The sequence below is a fragment of the Pipistrellus kuhlii genome, unplaced genomic scaffold, assembly GCF_014108245.1.
Source record: "Pipistrellus kuhlii isolate mPipKuh1 unplaced genomic scaffold, mPipKuh1.p scaffold_m20_p_6, whole genome shotgun sequence".
Taxonomy (NCBI): domain Eukaryota; kingdom Metazoa; phylum Chordata; class Mammalia; order Chiroptera; family Vespertilionidae; genus Pipistrellus; species Pipistrellus kuhlii.
The window spans coordinates 3,804,421-3,822,144 of NW_023425562.1; the positions used below are offsets into that span (position 1 = coordinate 3,804,421).

The 17,724-nt window shown below is 57.6% G+C and overlaps 1 protein-coding gene across 1 annotated transcript in view; it reads left to right on the forward strand.

Moving 5' to 3' along the window:
• Nucleotides 1-17,724, forward strand: part of JPH2 (junctophilin 2) — a 62,418-nt gene that overhangs the window by 42,371 nt on the left and 2,323 nt on the right. The window contains exons 3-4 of the mRNA XM_036419024.2: nucleotides 14,706-14,824; nucleotides 15,998-16,650. Coding sequence (XP_036274917.1) covers nucleotides 14,706-14,824; nucleotides 15,998-16,650 — 772 coding nt within the window. The remainder of the gene's footprint in view (nucleotides 1-14,705; nucleotides 14,825-15,997; nucleotides 16,651-17,724) is intronic.

Sequence of the window (17,724 nt, forward strand, 5' to 3'; positions counted from 1 at the left end):
CTGGCGCCCACCACATCTGGTTGTGCCCCAGGGCCTCCGGAAAAAGGACAGTTACAAGTTACACAGACATCTCACAGATATGTTATCTTAGAGGCAAAAAGGCAAATGGGCTCAGGAAAGAAGATCTAAGCTGATCTTTGTCAGGAAGAATATCGGCCTAGGACATGACTACCCACTATAACCTGTTTGTCGTTAGATATTTAATTTTCAAACCATCTTTTGTGGATATTTTAGGTCTCTGAGCTGTCAGGTGAGCATGTGGCTCCTTTCATTCACACTTTCCACCGTGCGGGAGGGTGAGAAGGCCCGAAGCTGACTGCTGAATGACCTTGGGCAGGTCCGACCCTTTGAGGGCCTCCGTTTCCTGGGGCACTGAGCTCTCTGCCTCGCCCTTGGGAAAACAGCTGTCCCAGATCTGCCTCCTTGCCTGGCCTTTCCCATGCCCCAGCCATGCGCAGCTACGGAGCCCGTGGCTTCTCTGGGAGATGACTTCAGCCCCAACGGAGGCCGAGGCAGCCCTGGAAGAGCAGGCAGAGGGACCAGCATGGCGAAGGCTTATTAAATAGCCCGTAGAGGGGATGGGCGTGTGTGTGTAGAGAACCCTGCTTCCTGGGGTTTGCCAATTTCCGTGGTGTAAATACTGCCACTGTGGCTGATGGCAAGCTCTCAGGGCACAGCCACTGACTGCAAAGCTGGGAAGACACATGCTAATGCTGCTCTCTTGGCAAGCCGGGCTTTCCTGAGCAGCTCCAGCACCCCTCAGCTCCTGGCTTGAGTTCTGTGTGTCCATTCTGCTTCCAGCTGTAGCTCAGAGAGGTCTCTTCTGCAGGGAAGCTCGCCAGCTTCCTTTCCCCACTGGGCTCCCTGTTCTAGAAGCTGCACGTTCCGAACGGGATTGTTTTCTTACAGATCCTCTCTGCTTGACTATAAGCTCCCATGGCCAGAATTCTGATCCCGACTTTCTTTCTAGCCCTATTGCATTGTTATGTGCTTTCCTCGGTAGGCAGGCACCTAGGAGAGGCGTATAGAAGGCAGGCAGGAGAAAGGACGGAAGGAGATGGGGCTGGAGATCCGGCCAGGGAGCCAGTTCCTGGTCTGTGACTTGATGGCAGTAAGACCTGCTTCCTCATCTGTCAAAGGGTCTCCTTTATTTTCCTCTGCTCCCACCACACCAGGCCTATCACTGCATAGTAACTATGGTAATAGTAACGGCTGCTGTTCATTCATTCAGCACATTAAAAAAAATTTTTTTTTTAATTTTTAAATATATTTTAGTGATTTTTTACAGAGAGGAAGGGAGAGGGATAGAGAGTTAGAAACATCGATGAGAGAGAATCATCGATCAGCTGCCTCTTGCACACCCCTTACTGGGGGTGTGTCCGCAACCAAGGCACATGCCCTTGACCGGAATCAAACCTGGGACCTTTCAGTCCACAGGCCGACACTCTATCCACTGAGCCAAACCGGTTTCGGCCAGCACATTTTTATTAAACACCTACGATGGCCCAGATATGGTTCTAGGGGCTGGGGATTCATCCAGGAACAAAACAGACAGAAACCCGTTCTGTGTAGCCCACCCGTTTCACATTTGCAACATGCCCCCACTGAGCAGAATGTCACAGGCACCAGTTCGCTTGCTGTCCGAGCAGCTATGGTATTATTAGCTCCATTGTGCTGCCGCAGGAAGTGAGGAGAAGTAGAGTCCCATGACTTACCAGAGGTCAGCTGGTGCAACAAGGGTGGCGATGGGACTGGGACCCCGGCGTCTGATTCCTAGCCGTTGTGACGTGCCCTGCCCTGCCCACAGGCCCCCGTCTGCCCACTTCTCTGCCTTTGCTCAGGCTGTTCGCTATGCCCTTCCCCACGGTGCCCTCTGCCCATCTGGTCTGTTCCCATTGATGCATCCCTCAGGCCCCCTCGAGACCGGGCCCCTCCACCATAGTGTCTTTTCTCTGTCTCTGGCCCGGCCCAGATCCTTCCTCTTTCTCCAGCCAGCCACGGTTGGTCACCAGGAACGGAACCCTCTCCTCCTCTATTTTGTTCCCTTAGCCCACATGTGTCAAACACAAGGCCCGCGGGCCAAATCCGTCCCGCCAGGCCTTGCAATGTGGCCCGCACCGCGCTGTCATCACTGCACTCCGCTGCGTTTCCATCACAATGACAGTTTATGACTGTTCAGTAAACCATTCGGCCTGCGATTTAGGCTGGATTTTAGATTTTGGCCCCTTCTCTGATTGAGTTCGACACCCCTACCTTAGCCACCTCTTTCCCTTCTCCACCATCTGCCGTCCCAGGGCTTGGACAGACCCACACGAAGAGCTCAGTAGATGCTGCTTCATTCATGCATGAACATCTGTGACTTTTCCTTGGCCTCGAGCTCAAGTCTCGGTCTGAAATTCTTCGTGGTGAGCATTATTTATTTATTTTGGGGGGAGATACGAAGGTAGTATCTGTGAAAAGAAACAAACCTCAACAACAGCCCCTGTGTACCCACTACGAGGATGTGGGGCAGAGTGCTCCTAGCTACGGGGCCGCAGAAGAGGCAGACACAGTCGCTGATCTCCAGCCTCAGCTGGCACCGCTGTGTGGCCGGGGCTGGGAGGACCCCATGCCCACGTGCCCTGGTTCCTGCTCGATATTGCTAACCGGCCTTTCACCCTCCGGTGCCTGGGTGTGAATGAAAAACTCCAAACAGAGCCCGAGGACAGAAGTCCTCTTTCTGCTCTGAGCACTTTGCGAACTCCGATTCTCTCAATTCGCTAACCTGTGAGGTCGGTGCTGCTGTCCTCCCATTTCACCGACAGGAAACGGAGGCCCAGGGCAGTACAGTAACCAGCTTACGGTCGCACAGCCAGGAAGAAGCAGGGCTAGGATTTGAACCCAGGTCATCTGGTGCCCGAGTTCTCTCGCTCAGCCACAGTCTCAGCGAGGACTTCTCTCCGAGGCCTCCCCTCCCCTGTGCTTGGGCTCGCTGTGTGCCCTGTCTCCCCTCCCCGGACTGCTGCGCCGTGGTTCTGTGACAGGAAGATAGCGGCGGGCGGGGGTCAGGACCTCCTCTGGAGACCTCATGCTTGGCACAGCTCCTGGGGCCACAGAGAATCCTTGGGAATGCTTTCTCCACCCAGGGGTGTGTGCTCTCCAGGCTGGGCCGGCCCCTCCCTGTGGCAGCCAGCTGCCAGCCCCCAGGAGTAGAGGTAGGTAGCTGCCTGGCATTCCTTCCCAGGGCCCCTATCGGCTGTCAGAGCGGCCTGGAGCGGGATGAGAGGGGTCGGGATGCTGGGGCTGCTCTGGGAAGAGCTGGAATTTCGCGGCGGAGTCCCACCTGGGAGAGGCCGGAAGGCGGAGGTGGCTGTGGCCGGGCGGGGAGGGCTCAGCTGTCACATTCCTCGGGGCTCAGAGAAAGCTCTCCTGGGCGCCTTGTCCTTATTTAGGCAGGAGATGCCTGCTGACTCCGCCTGTGGGATGCCATCGCAGGCCGGATCCCTGAGCGGGGTGGGGTGAAGTGGGGGGTGCAGCCCTAAGCCAACTCTGCTCGCCAGCGCCGCAGGCTCTCCAGGGTGGGAGGGAAAATTTCCTCTCTAAGTAATAATGATAGGAACAGCAGCTACCGTTGATGGGGTGTACCTACTCTGTGCAGTGCGCCTCTCAGGCTAGTCTCTGAAGCTCCCTGAGGTGAGTTTCTCCTGCCCGGACCTGGCACACAGTAGGTGCTTTGTAGATACTGGTCACGATCCAATACCTACATGCTTCCCGCAGATCCTCATACTAATCCTAGTGGCAACGAAGTGCTGTTAACCCATTTTACTGGTAAGGAAACTGAGACTTGCAGAAGTTCCGTGACTCGCCAGAGGTCATGCAGCTTGGAAGGAGGGGAGCTGAGGTTTGAAACCAGGTTGTCTGACTCCAACACCGAACAGTGCTTCCGTCTTCTTACTTCTCTTTCGTTTCACTGGGATGCCTGGCTTTCTCCCTTCACGGGCTGTGTGAGTTGGATGAGTCACGTACCCTGTTCACTCTTAGGTTCCCTCCTCTGTGCATTGGGAATGGATGGTGATATCTGCCTTAGAGAATATCGTGGGGACCAACTGAGATCAAACAGGCAAATGTCTTAGCATTATACACTGGACAGCTATTGCCTATTGATGATGATGAGGAGGAGGCGGAGGAGGATGGGCCCCAGGGAATTCAGCATCCTCCCGGCTGGACTGGACCTGAGGAGCAGAGTGGGCGAAAGGCGAGGCCGTCCCGCAGCAGGCTCCGTCCCCCGTGGAGCGCAGTGACAGCCGTGGCCCTCTGGCCACTCCAAGGCCCCCTGAGGCCGCCCGGCTTCCAAAGCAAGAGGCCGGAAGGGGCACAACAATGAGGCTTCTGCTTCTGCTTTTTTTTTTTATTTTTATTTTAATATATTTTTATTGATTTTTACAGAGAGGAAGGGAGAGGGATAGAGCTAGAAACATCGATGAGAGAGAATCATCTACCAGCTGCCTCCTGCACACCCCCTACCTGGGATGTGCCAGCAACCAAGATACATGCCCTTGACCGGAATTGAACCTGCGACCTTTCAGTCCGCAGGCTGACCCTCTATCCACTGAGCCAAACCGGTTTCGGCAGAGGCTTCTGCTTTTTGCGGGCCTCACAGCGGGAGACAAAGTGACCTGGCAGCCAAGGGCAGGGAACTGCAAGAGCAGAGAGCTGGCTGTCAAGGTGAGCTTTCCCCAGGAAGGGTTTTGAAGGATGAATAGGAGTTGTTCACCCAAGGATGAGGCTGGGGACAGGATTTCCCGGGGAGGAAAGATCACGTGTAGAAGCCCCAGTGGTGTCAGCAGCGGGGCACACGGGAAGAACTGTTTTCTGACCGTCTGGAGGGCCGGGTTTGGCAGGAGCTGGGTCATGAAGTCGTATGTACCTTTTCATGTTGCCCTTCAGGCACGGGGAAGGACAGAAGATCAAGTTCAAATGTCCTGGGCGTGGCCTCTGGGAAAGGCTTCCGGGACCAGATGGGGGATAAGAAGGAAATGTACATCCAGAGTTAGCATTCAGCGGGGCATTCCAGTCCCGCCACGCCAGCTGTTAGAAGCCCGAAATACCCCAGTTTGAATCGGTTTGTAGTCAGCAGCTGCCTTGAGCCCCCTCAGCGCTCCAGCCACCCCGTCACCGCCCTGCTCACCGGGCCTCTTGCCCGGGACCTTGACCTCCCCAGGACTCAGCACCTAATGAACCACACGGCCAGCAGGGGGCCTCCACACCATTCCCATTGGTTGGTGGCCCCCTGCCCCCCAACACCGTAGCAGCTGCTGGATATATATATATATATATATATATATATATATATGTGTGTGTGTGTGTGTGTGTGTGTGTGTGTGTGTGTGTAATAAATATTTAATATATTTTATTAATTTTTTACAGAGTGGAAGGGAGAGGGATAGAGAGTTAGAAACACCGATGAGAGAGAATCATTGACCAGCTGCCTCCTGCACACCCCCCATCGGGGATGTGCTCGCAACCAAGATACATGCCCTTGACCAGAATCGAACCCGGGACCCTTCAGTCCGCAGCCCGACGCTCTGTCCACCGAGCCAAACCGGTTTTGGCTGCTGGATATTTTCAATATCACCCCAATGCCCACATTTCAGCCCAGCCCTCCAGCTCCAGGAAAGTATAAGAACTTCAGACAGAGCAGGACCCGCTCAGGAAACCCTAGTCTTAACCCCGGTCGTGCCCTCTCCCTGCAGGGCGGCAGGGTGAGGCTGGAATGCCCCCTGAGGCCCATTGCACGCCAGCGGATGCGGGCTTGGGACCAAACCGGGGCCTGGGGCCCAGCTCCAGCCCTCACACTGCCTGACATGTGGCCGCCCTTCGCCATGCTGCCTCTCGGAGCCTCGTTCTCCTGTCTGCTTAGTGACCTTAGGGTTTGGTAATATCCTTAGGGTTTGCCCGAGTGCAGCCCACCTCGGTCACAGGTGATGGACTGGCCTTTCTTCAGCGGAGTGAGGCATCAGGGCTGGTGGTCCAGCCCGGGGCCCTCCCGCTCAGGCGGTCAGGACGAAGGCTGGGGATGTAGAGTGAGGCCTGCCCCAGCTGACGGGCCCTCTGGAGAGCGGCTGGAACCGAAGCCGCCTGGCAAAGCCGTGAGTCAGCCGCGGCTTTGGGACCAGACAGGCCTGGCTTTGAGGTCCGGCTGGCTCCGGCACTTCCCGGCTGTGAGCCTCGAGCAAAGGGTTTTCTGAGCCTCCAGTCCTCCCCGTAGAGGGGGCTGTCTTGAGGATGACAGGAGACCCATCCTGTTGTTCCCATAAGCAACGGCCACACATTGGGAGGCTCACGATGACAGAATGTATTATTTCTGCCGGTTCCGGAGGCCAGGAGTCCGCAGTCGGTGTCGCCAGGCTGACATCGAGGTGCTGGCAGGGCTGGTCCTCCGGAGGCTCTGGCGGGAACCCAATTCTTTCAGCCCCCGGTCCCTGGCTCGCGCCCCCTCCCTCCATCTTCCAAGCTCACCGCCCCAGTTTCTGCTTCCATCCTCACCCGCTTTCCCGCAAGCTGTCACACCTCCGTCCACCGCCCTCTTCAAGGGCGCTGTGGGTACCCCGGGCCTGCCCGCGTAATCCGGGCCGATCCCCGCGCCTCCCGATCCTCGCCCAATCACACCTGCCCGCCTCCTCTGCCGTATGGGGCCGCACTCACAGGTTCCAGGGGCTGGGGCCTGGGCATCTTCGGGGCCGCACGGTCAGGTGTCGGCCACGCCCTGGACACTCGGTAAACAGCAGCGCGGTTGCTCTGCGTCCCCCTCTCGGGCCGGGGCGGGATCCGTGGAGGAGGCTGCCCAGCCGGCCGGCGTTCTTTAAGAAAGGGAGAAGGGCCACCATGAAACGCGATCTGAGAGCGGTGGCCTGGGGTCTCAGGCCGGGCTTCCAACTGGGAGGCTCTCCTCTGTGCCTGAGGAGGCGCCACAGCCCGACCCCGGACTCCGAACCCATGCCCCCCACTCCCCCAACACACACACACACACACACACACACACACACACACACACACTTTCTAAATTTTTCAAACACTTGCCCATAGTAAGTCCAGAGCTTACCACGGGCCAGGCCCTGTTTTAAATACTTTCTGTACATTTAGTTCGCTCTGTAATTCAAGCCATCCTGGGAGGTGGGGGCTATCCGTGTCCCCATTTTACAGATGTGAAACATTACAGCACCGAGACTCCATGTAAGTGACCCACAGGTTCTCAGCTGTGCTCATAGCCACCTTGAAATGCCAGAATTGTAACAGCAACTTTTCTTTTAAGCTTTCCAATTTTTTTTTTGACGATGAAGCCATATTACTATTTTAAACTATATATGTCTATACTATATGAAAATAACAACATACAAATGAGGAACATGTAACCCACCAGCTGGGCTTTCTCTTGCCCTGTAGCCTTCTGTCTGGTCTGCTTTCAGATCTTCTCAGCTGTCTTACCTCTCCCACCAGACCACGGCCTTCCAGAGAAGGAGCCATGCATGTCTGCCTCAGTGTTCACTGTCCCACCTGGCTCAGGGTTCAGACAATGGAAGAGGGGCTGTGAACAAACGACAGACACAAGACAAGAAATAATAATTTGGAAATATTGGGGGGCCAGGCAGGAGCCCAACGCAAGAGGAAGGACTCAGCTTGTGCTCAGGCCTTGCCATCCTTTTATTCAGTTTAGGATATGCCCCTAGCCCTACTGGAAAGGCAGGCAGTTTCCAATAACAGATTATCTTATGAGTAAGGATTTACATGACTATTAGCTACCGTTGTCTCATCTAAAGAGTCCAGTGCACAGCTCTGACCTTTGCTAGGGCTCAAGGCTCACCAGCATTCCGAGCTTCTGGTCCACATCTTTCTGCTGGTGAAGACCATGGGCGGCTTCCCACGGACCATCATTTGACAATAGACAGGCATGAAGTACTGGTATGTGACACAAGGTGGGTGAAACGTGAGACAATGTTTGCATCTGAACTCGTTGGCAGTCCGTAGAATTTTGGAAGGGAATTGCTGGTAAGCATCGCTATAATAATAACAAACACTGCAATAGTAATGATAGCCAGCATCTGTGAAGTGCTCAGTTTATGCTAAGTGCTTCCGTGTCATCTCATTTCAGACGTCTAGTGAATTTGTGAAATGGCTGTTATACCCATTTCACAGTTGAGAAAACTGAGGCCAAGAAAGCAAGGTCAGGTGGTGCCACAATTTGAACTTGAGCTTGTGCCCTTAGCCCTTCTGGGGAGGGCCTTTTGGGCAGGGACCTAGCACACATTTGCCAAATGGGGCCCAGGGGTGGGGGTGGGGAGGAAGGGCCTGTCTGTCTCACTGGGCCCATGCCCGCATCCTTGGGCAGGTAGGTGCTTTCTCCCAGGGAGCTCTGGGCAGGTGGCTAGACACCCCAGCTGTGGCTCCTCCTCGGGTTTATCTGACCCCGGTTGTTCGGGGAAATGGCTATGGCCAGCCAGAGCCAGGGCGAGAGGCTATTTTGGGAGAAGGGGGGGGGGGCGGGCAGTGGCATCTGAAGCATCCCACCTCAGGAAGACACTTGGCAGCCCTGGCCCAGCCAGGCACCTCTGCAGCCTGCAGATTATCGCCTCCACACCGACCACGGACAACTTGTACTGAAGGGCTTTTTTCTAATTTTAAAGCGAGCAAATCAGTGGCATTGAGTCCGTTCAGGATTTTCCTTTAGTCTTCCTTCCCCCAAAACACGTATTGTTATGTGCTTCTTATGTACTTTATTTGCATGCAGCTCTGTAGCACATCCCGCCCTGGCCACTGTGCTAAGGGCCATAGGACTGTTCGTTTATTTTTTATAGCATTTCCCCCCGGTGGGTGCTATTATTGTCCCCACTTTACAGACGGAAGACTGGGGCTCAGGGGACTCAGACGTGCCCGAGGATACGAGAAGCAGAACCACCTGGCCAGAGCTGCCCCGCCTTAGCCACTCCACTATGTGGTCTCGAGGCCGGGCTCCATGCCCCTGTTCATCCGTTGATTTTCAGAGAGATTGCATGGCTGGATCCTAGTCCTCTCCACACCTGGTCCCAGGACAGGGAAGACCTGACCAGAGTTAGTAGCTGTGTGACCTGGAGAAAGTGACTCCAGCTCTCTGAGGCCAGATGTGAAAAGGCAGCCATAGCACAGAGCCAGGCAAAGTGCTCCAGGAAGAACAGATAATTATCTATCTATCTATCTATCTATCTATCTATCTAAAAGCCTAATATGCTAAGTTGACTGACTAGTGGCCATGATGTGCACTGACCACCAGGGGGCTGATGCTCCAACTGGTAGGTTAGCTTGCTGTTGGGTCCAGCTGATCGGGACTGGGTGAGATGAGAGCAGACACTCCCTGGAGTCAACCCTGGGTCCCTCCTTAGGTCCCTCCCCATCACCGGCCCTGATTGACCTCAGTCAGGGCTGGGCGAGATGGCCCTGATTGGCCCCAATTGCCAGCCAGGCAAAGGGACCCCACCCATGCACAAACTGGTGCATGGGCCTCTGGTTAACAATGGTAGAAGAAGAGGCAGTCATTGAGTAAATACATGAGAACAGGGGTCGACAAAAGTTTTCTGCAAGGGCCGAACTGTAATTTTTCTTAAACAGGATATTCCCTTCAGATTTTAAAATGTTAGTATTGATTTCAGAGAGAGGAAGGGAGAGGGAGGGAGGGAGGGAGGGAGGGAGGGAGAGAGAGAGAGAGAGAGAGAGAGAGAGAGAGAGAGATACATCAATGATGAGAGAGAATTATTGATTGGCTGCCTCCTGCACACTCCCCACTGGGGATCAAACCCAAAACCTGGATATGTGCCCTGACCAGGAATTGAACTGTGATCTGGATCGTAGGTTGATGCTTAACCACTGAGCAACATCAGCTGGGCCAGAGTATAAATATTTTTGACTTGGCAAGTCATACAGTCTCCATAGAACTATTTAACTCTAGACAATAGATAAACAGATGGGTGTGGCTGTGTCCCAGTGAAACTTTATTTATATGGACACTGCAGTGTGAACGTCATATGAAATTTTCATTACCCTCTTGTTTTTTACCGCCAACTGTTTAAAAAATATAAAGACCATTACAAGTTCACAGGCGGTATAAAAGCAGGCAGCTCAGCCTGCCACTGTGATCTGCACAAGAATGGGAGTTTTACAGGGATTTTTAAAAATATATATTTTATTGATTTTTTACAGAGAGGAAAGGAGAGGGACAGAGAGCTAGAAACATCGATGAGAGAGAATCATCGATCAGCTGCCTCCTGCACAACCCCCACTGGGGATGTGCCCGCAACCAAGGTACATGCCCTTGACCGGGATCGAACCCGGGACCTTCCAGTCTGCAGGCCAACGCCCTATCCACTGAGCCACACCGGCTTCGGCCACAGGGATTTTTCGATGCCTGGTTGGTTAGTGTGGCCACAGGGCCCAGGACAGTGCCTGCCACAGGCGGTTCTCCGTGAAGCTGTATGGAATGAATGAATCCACGCACACAAGGGTCTTGGGCGGGTCTTTAGGGCTGGGCGTTGGAAGGAGGGGATTAGCATTCAAGGAGCGAAGGCGGGGTGTGGGGGTGAGCCCAGAGAAGCCACCGGTGCCCGGGGGACGGCTGGGCAGCAGGCCGGCGGGGGGCAGGCCTCGAGGGGTCCGGCCTGGACGGGAGGCAGGGAGGGGTGGGTGCTCCGGGAGGGGTTCCCTGGGGCTCAGACCCTGCCCCTCTCCCCCAACCGCAGGCCTTATTTTTAACCCTGCTGACGGGGAGAGGAAAGATAATCCCGGTGAAACCAAGAAGAGTGGCTGATCCCTGCCCCTCCCTCTGCCCCAGTTACGCTCCGTCCCTGCGCCCCGCGGTGTCAGAGACGCCCTCCCGGACTCGCGCGGTCCCAGCAGCAGAAGTGGTTCCTGCCAAAGCCGGTGCGGCTCACTGGATAGAGCGTCGGCCTGGGGACCGAAGGGTCCGGGGTTCGATTCCTTTCAGGGGCAGGTGCCTTGGTTGCGCGCACGTTCCTGGTAGGGGGTGTGCAGGAGGCAGCTCATGGATGATTCTCTCCCATCAATGTTTCTAACTCTCTCTTCCTCTCTGTAAGAAATCAATAAAATATATTTTTTTTTTAAAAAGAGAAAAAAAAATGGTTCCTGCATTTGTCCAGCAGGACGGGGAGAGGTCCTGGCACTTAAAGAAACATCCCCCCCCCCCCCCCCAGCCCCTAGGGGTGAGCAGCTGGAACTGCGGAAAGGAGAGGGACTTCGCTCCGTCTGCCCCGCAGGTGCCTCTCAGACGTTCGTGAGCAGCGGGAGCGCCTGCGGGGCTTCGCACACACAGCCTCCCGCACATTCCGAGCCAGTCGGTCTGGGGTGGAGCTCGAGAATCTGCATTCCCAACCAGCTCCAGGAGGCTGGGGGCGGGGGCGTGCACCACACTGCAAGGCACTGAACTAGAAGCAGGGTCCTGGGGTGACAGCCTGTCTCCACTGTGCGCTGCCAGTCACACTCCATCAAGACTGTCTCTGGCCCAGGGTGCGAGAGCCCGAAGGCCGGCTAAGCCATCAGGGCTTTCCGCTGAGCACCACGGGAAGCCTTGCACACATTTGAAGCAGCAGGTGACTGGTTTAAGCCAGCTCACCACGCCCACCAGGGCCTCTGCGTGCAGTCAGTGGGAGGGAGCGAGCCCGGAGCAGGGATGCGGGCTGGGGGAGGGGGCAGATAATGGGGGGAAAAGGGGGGGAGAAGTACTTTGCAGAAGAAGTGACAGAGGAATGGAGAGACAGGCAAATTCAAGAGCCGTAGAGACAAGAGGTGGTGACGGGTGGCCGTGGGTGTTGGGAGGAGGGCAGGAGGGAGGGTGCAGGAGGATGCTGGGCCTCTGGCTCGGAGGCTGGGCCCTGGGGAGCCACATCAGAGATCTCGGGCAGTGACGAGGGGGCTGATGGAGGAATCGCCGGCCAGACTGCGGGACATGGCAGAGTGTGCAGTGTGGCTGCCCGCTCTGGCTCCGTGCAGGGTCCACAGATGACCCCCCCCCCCCCGGCCCACCTGGGAGTCCTCCAGGGCACAGTGTGAAGGCTGCCAGGGGCCCAAGGAGCCTGCAGCAGAGCCCCAGAGCCCCAGAGCCCCAGAGCCGGCTCACCCAGCTCACTTTACCAAAAAAGGGCATTTTCTCAGTTGGAAGGTTTGCCCAGCATTCCCTGCTCCCCCCACCTGGGGTTTCAGGTTCCCAGGGACTTACATGTCTCCGAAAAGTTTAGAACTTTGAATCACACATACCCACGGCTGGCACGTGCATGTAGCACAGCCTGGGATGTGCATGTAGCACAGTGAGTTTTGGTGTCACAAATGTCTCCTTCTCCTCCTCCTCCCCTGTTCCTCCTCCTCCTCCCCTGTACCCTCCTCCTCCTCCTCCCCTGTTCCGTCCTCCTCCTCCTCCCCTTTACCCTCCTCCTCCTCCTCCCCTGTACCCTCCTCCTCCTCCTCCCCTGTACCGTCCTCCTCCTCCTCCTCCCCTGTACCCTCCTCCTCCTCCTCCTCCCCTGTACCCTCCTCCTCCTCCTCCTCCCCTGTACCGTCCTCCTCCTGCACCACCACAACCACCACTGACAACACCATCATCGCCATCATCACCCTCCCTCAGCCCGTCCTGGGCTCTCACACTCCCATCCGCTGCCTCTCGGTTGCCCAGCACCTCCAGGAGGAGAACTATTGCCCTACAGCTAAAGACTGAGACCAGAGAGGCACAGAAGCCACACACCCAGGATCCTCGAGTCCCAGGGGTGCTGGGACAGAGTGAGGAGAGCGAGGGGGCGCCTGCAGGTGCTGGGTCTGGCCCGGACTTTATTTAAATTGTCCACAGCGGGGGGCGCCTGCAGGTGCTGGGTCTGGCCCGGACTTTATTTAAGTTGTCCACAGCGGGGGGCGCCTGCAGGTGCTGGGTCTGGCCCGGTCTTTATTTAAGTTGTCCACAGCGTAGTCATCCAGGACTTTTCTTTGCATGGATTTTGACTTTTAAAAATATCTCATTAAAATATTATGTATCTCGATTACCATTTTTTTTTTTCTTTTTTTTTTGCATCCCCCTACATTTAGAGCCGGGTGGATGGCTTTTGGCGTCAGCCTGGCCCCGGCCTTGGCAGAGCCAAACCTGGCGTCCAGGGCTGCTTGCCTGTTCCCATGCTGCCCCCTTGCCTGTGCCTATGTGCACGGCGCATGCATTTGTGTACGCTTTCCCTCGGTAAAACGTGCTCTCCTTCAGTAAGCATCGTCCTGGGGGGCGGGGAGGCCAGCGGCTTGGGGGTCAGGTAGCTCTGGGCTTGAACTCCACTACTTACTGGTTTTTTGTTATATATATATATATATATATATATATATATATATATATATATATATATATAGCAAAGGTGGTGATTTACTGAAGAACAAGTACAGACTCCACGTAGGGAGGGGGAGAGGGAGAAAAAAAAATTTTTTTTATTGAGTTAGATAGAGGAAGGGAGAGGGGGTGAGAGAGAAACATCAGTGTGAGAGCAAAACCTTGACCGGCTGCCGGCTGCCTCTTGCAGGCCCCGTGCCAGGGACTGAGCTGGAAACTGAGCATGCGCCCTGACCGGGAACCAAGCCTTCGTACATGGGATGATGATGCTCAACCAACCGAGCCACGCGGCCGGGCCCCACTCCGCACAGCCCGTGGTTCAGGACACAGACTAGCTCCGGGCGCGCCTGGCTCAGACCCTCCCTCTGCCCCCTCTGGCCTGGAGGTGTGGGCCAGAGCCGGAAAGCATGGCTGTGCTGATTTCTCCTCTGTAACGGGGGGTGATGGCGATAACGCCGGCCACAGGCCGCTGTTGGGGAACTAAATGAGTGGATTTCTGGGAAGCCCTTGGCATACAGTAAACACTGTGTGTGTTCACTGTCATTTTGCATCCTGGGGCAGGATACCCGTCCGAGACTCGGTTTCCCCACCTGCGAAGCAGGGACAGTCAAGACTACCTCCCGGGCGGTTTTGAGGATCGAAAGGGACACCATAAAGGGCTTGGCACGTGGTAGGAGCTTAGTAAAACTTACCTCCCTCATCGGGGGCCCCATTCTGTGCTGGAGGCTGCGATTCAGAGACACAGGTGCCTCCCCTGGCGGAGGAATCAACTCGCCTGCACACGCGAGCGCAGATTTGACCGTTCAGCTCCCCAGAGCTCTTACCCCCTCTGAGGCCTCTGCACAGCTCTTCCCCCTCCCTGGCTCGCTGTCCCCGCCGCCCTTCTTGGGGGTCCATAGGCGTGACCGGATACCATAGGGGTCTGGACACAAAAAAAGATCAAGAGCCCTGCTCTGGGGCCTGGGCCTCCTTTGCATTTCACCAGCAACAGGAGGAAAAAGATGAAGCAGGGAATCACGGGAGATGTTTTTATGGGCCAGGACAGGAAAGCACATACATCACTCCTTCCCACAATGCACTGGCTAAGACTCAGTCACGTGACCATGCCTAGCTGCAAGGGAGGCTGGGAAATGTCTACCTGTACGCCCGGAAAGCAGAGGGAGTGGCCTGGGGAACGCACAGGATTGGGCCACAGGGCTCCATCAGTATTCCTCACGGCCTGGGTGGATGGATGAATGGATGCTCTGTCCACGGTGTCTGTGTGAGTCGGGGAGAACGGACAGAGGGCTGGTTCTCGGGGAGGATGCTGAGTTTCCGCCGTGTTGTCTCCTAGGACCAGCCACGCCAAGGCCAAAGCTGAGGCCGCAGAGCAGGCCGCCCTGGCCGCCAACCAGGAGTGCAGCGTTGCCCGCAGCCTGGCCAGGGAGCTGGCTCCGGACTTCTACCAGCCAGGTAGGCCGGCCGAGGCGGGGACCGTCAGGCCCGGGCGCGGGGAGGTCCCCACGGGCGGACACGTTCCTCTTGCTTCGCTGGAAAGCCGAGGCGCCCAAGTTGTGTCCGCGATAGGCTGTGAGTCCTGGAAGCCGTGGGGTGTGACAGGCAGGGGTGGCTGACACAGGCTCGTGCTGAGACTGTGGTGGGGATCAGAGGCCCCAGCTGCCGGCTGGCCCCGCTCCAGGCTGGCTCTTCTCCCTGAAGAGGAAGGAGGACCTTCTGGCTCTGACACGGACCTTGTACTGAGAGTGACGGGACGGGAGCCCCCTAACCACCCCCCCCCCCCCCATGGGGTATTGTTGTTCTCTGCATGAAGGGTTTTAAGGTGAGCGGCCTGATCAGATTTGTTTTCTCAGCATTACCCTGGCTGCAGCAAGGAGACCAAGGGTAAACTGAGATAAAAGAGCCCGGAACAGGGACACTGTGCCTGCGAGGCTAAGCTGCTTCTGGTCCCAGCGCTCCCCCTGCTGGTCCCAGGGGGAGCGACACTGGCTGGTGGTGAGGCCAGCGCTGTCCCCGTGGGACAGGCCCTGCATCTAATTAATCCTTTTCCTAGTAATTATGAAATAGGCCTGATTAGGCCAATATTTCAGAGAAGGGGGTGGAAAGAGACCAGTGTGGCCGCAAGAGCACGGAGTCTGGAGCCAGACTCCCGGATGCTCGTCCTGGCTCTGCCCTTCGGCATCTGGTGCCCTTGGGCAAGTGGTGTCACTCCTCCAAGCCCCCCTTTCATAGAGAAGAAGAGAGAGAGATAGAGAGTTAGAAACATCGACGAGAGAGAGACGTTGATCAACTGCCTCCTGCACACCTCCCCACCGGGGATGTGCCCGCAACCAAGGCACATGCCCTTGACCGGAATCAAACCTGGGACCCTTCAGTCTGCAGGCCGATGCTCTATCCACTGAGCCACACCGGTTTCGGCGAAGCCCCCCTTTCTTCCTCTGTAAAACAGAGGCGAATACATAACATGGACCTACAGAGTCACTGAACCCAGCAGGGGGGTTAGTGTTTGGAAATACTGGGCACACGGTAGGTGGGTGGTGGGTAGGCGCTGGCCGGGAGGTGGAGCAGCTCGCCCTGGGCGCCGGGGGAGGGGCCGGGACTCGAACCCGTGGCCGTGTCGCCCCGCAGGCCCGGAGTACCAGAAGCGCCGGCTGCTGCAGGAGATCCTGGAGAACTCGGAGAGCCTGCTGGAGCCGCCGCCGGGCCGGGGCCCCCCGGGGCGGCCCCCCGAGGGCGGCGCCCCGTCCCCGGCCGGGACGCCCCCGCCGCCCAAGCGGCCCCGCCCGGGGGCGGCGGCGGCGGCGGCGGCGGCCACGGACGGCCCGGGCCCCGGCGCCTGGAACGGCGAGCGGGACGCGGGGGGCAGCCGGCCCGCCACGCCCGGCCGCCCGCGCCCCGCGCGCCCCGAGCTCATGGCCATCGAGGCGCTGCAGGCGCCGCCCGCGCGGGGGCCCGAGCCCGAGGCGGCGCTGTACCGCGGCTACCACAGCTACGCCGTGCGCACCGGGCCCGGGCCGCCCCCCGAGGAGCCCGAGCCCGGGTCCGAGGCCTCGGGGTCCGACTCCGGGCCGCCCTCCCCGGCCGCCGCGCCCGCCGCGCCCGCCGCGCAGGAGCCCGCGCCCGCGCCCGCGCCCCCCGCCAGGCTGGAGCCCAAGCCCATCGTGCCCAAGGGCGAGCCCAAGGCCAAGGCGCGCAGGACGGAGGCCCGCGGGCTGAGCAAGGCCGGGGGCAGGAGGAAGGCCCGGCGGGAGGCGGCCGGGCCCGACGCGGAGGTGGAGGAGGTGAGGCCGCCGCCGCTGCTGCTGCTGCCGCCGCCGGAGGGCTGCGGGCCAGGCGCTCCCTGCGGGTGCCCAGCGCGGGCAGGGGCCCCAGGGTGGCGGCTTGCTGTGTGTGTGTGTGTGTGTGTGTGTGTGTGTGTGTGTGTGTGTGTGTTGGGGGGGGACGGGGAGAAAGAGACACAGGATAGCGACAGGGAACCCAGCAGGCGTGGACAGCCTGCTCCCTGTGAGACGTGGGAGCCTGTGACACTGCAAAGGATGGCCTGGCCTCTTATATATATATATAAATAAATATATAAATATAAATATAAATATATATATATATATATATATATATATATATATATGAAGGGAGAGGGATAGAGCTAGAAACATCGATGAGAGAGAGAGACATCGACCAGCTGCCTCCTGCACCCCCCCCACTGGGGATGTGTCCCCAACCAAGGCACATGCCCTTGATCGGAATCGAACCCGGGACCCTTCAGCCCGCAGGCCGACGCTGTATCCACTGAGCCACACCGGTTTCGGATGGCCTGGCCCTTGGGCCCTTATCGGGTCAGCAGGGGGGCAGTTCTTTGGAGCCTGGGGCAGCTGGGAGCCTGAGCAGCTAGCAGGGAGGGAGGGTGCGTCTGCAGAGCCGGGGGGGGGGGGGGGGGATCCTCTTCTACAGGGTGTAGCAGGGAGGGCTTCCTGGGGTGGAGGAGGGGCCCCTGGGGCGTGGGTTCCGGCCCTTCTGGCTTGTCGGAGGACTAAGGTGACCAGACGCCCCGCTTTGGGCGGGACAGTCCTGATTTTTAACAATTTGTCCCACGTCTCCCGGCGTTTTAAAAAGCCGTGAGACAAATGGTTAAAAAGCGGGACGTCTGGTCACCTTACGGAGGAGGCTGGGATCTGGGTGGGAACGGCAGGGGCAGGCTCCGGGGACGGACGGACGGACGGACGGGTGCAGGCTCCGGGGATGGACGGACGGACGGACGGACGGGTGCAGCCCCCAGGGCTCCGGGGGAGGCCACATGCCCGGGCCCCAGGCCCAGCACTGCCCGCCGTGGGCTGGGACACGTCCATGCCCGTCCGGGA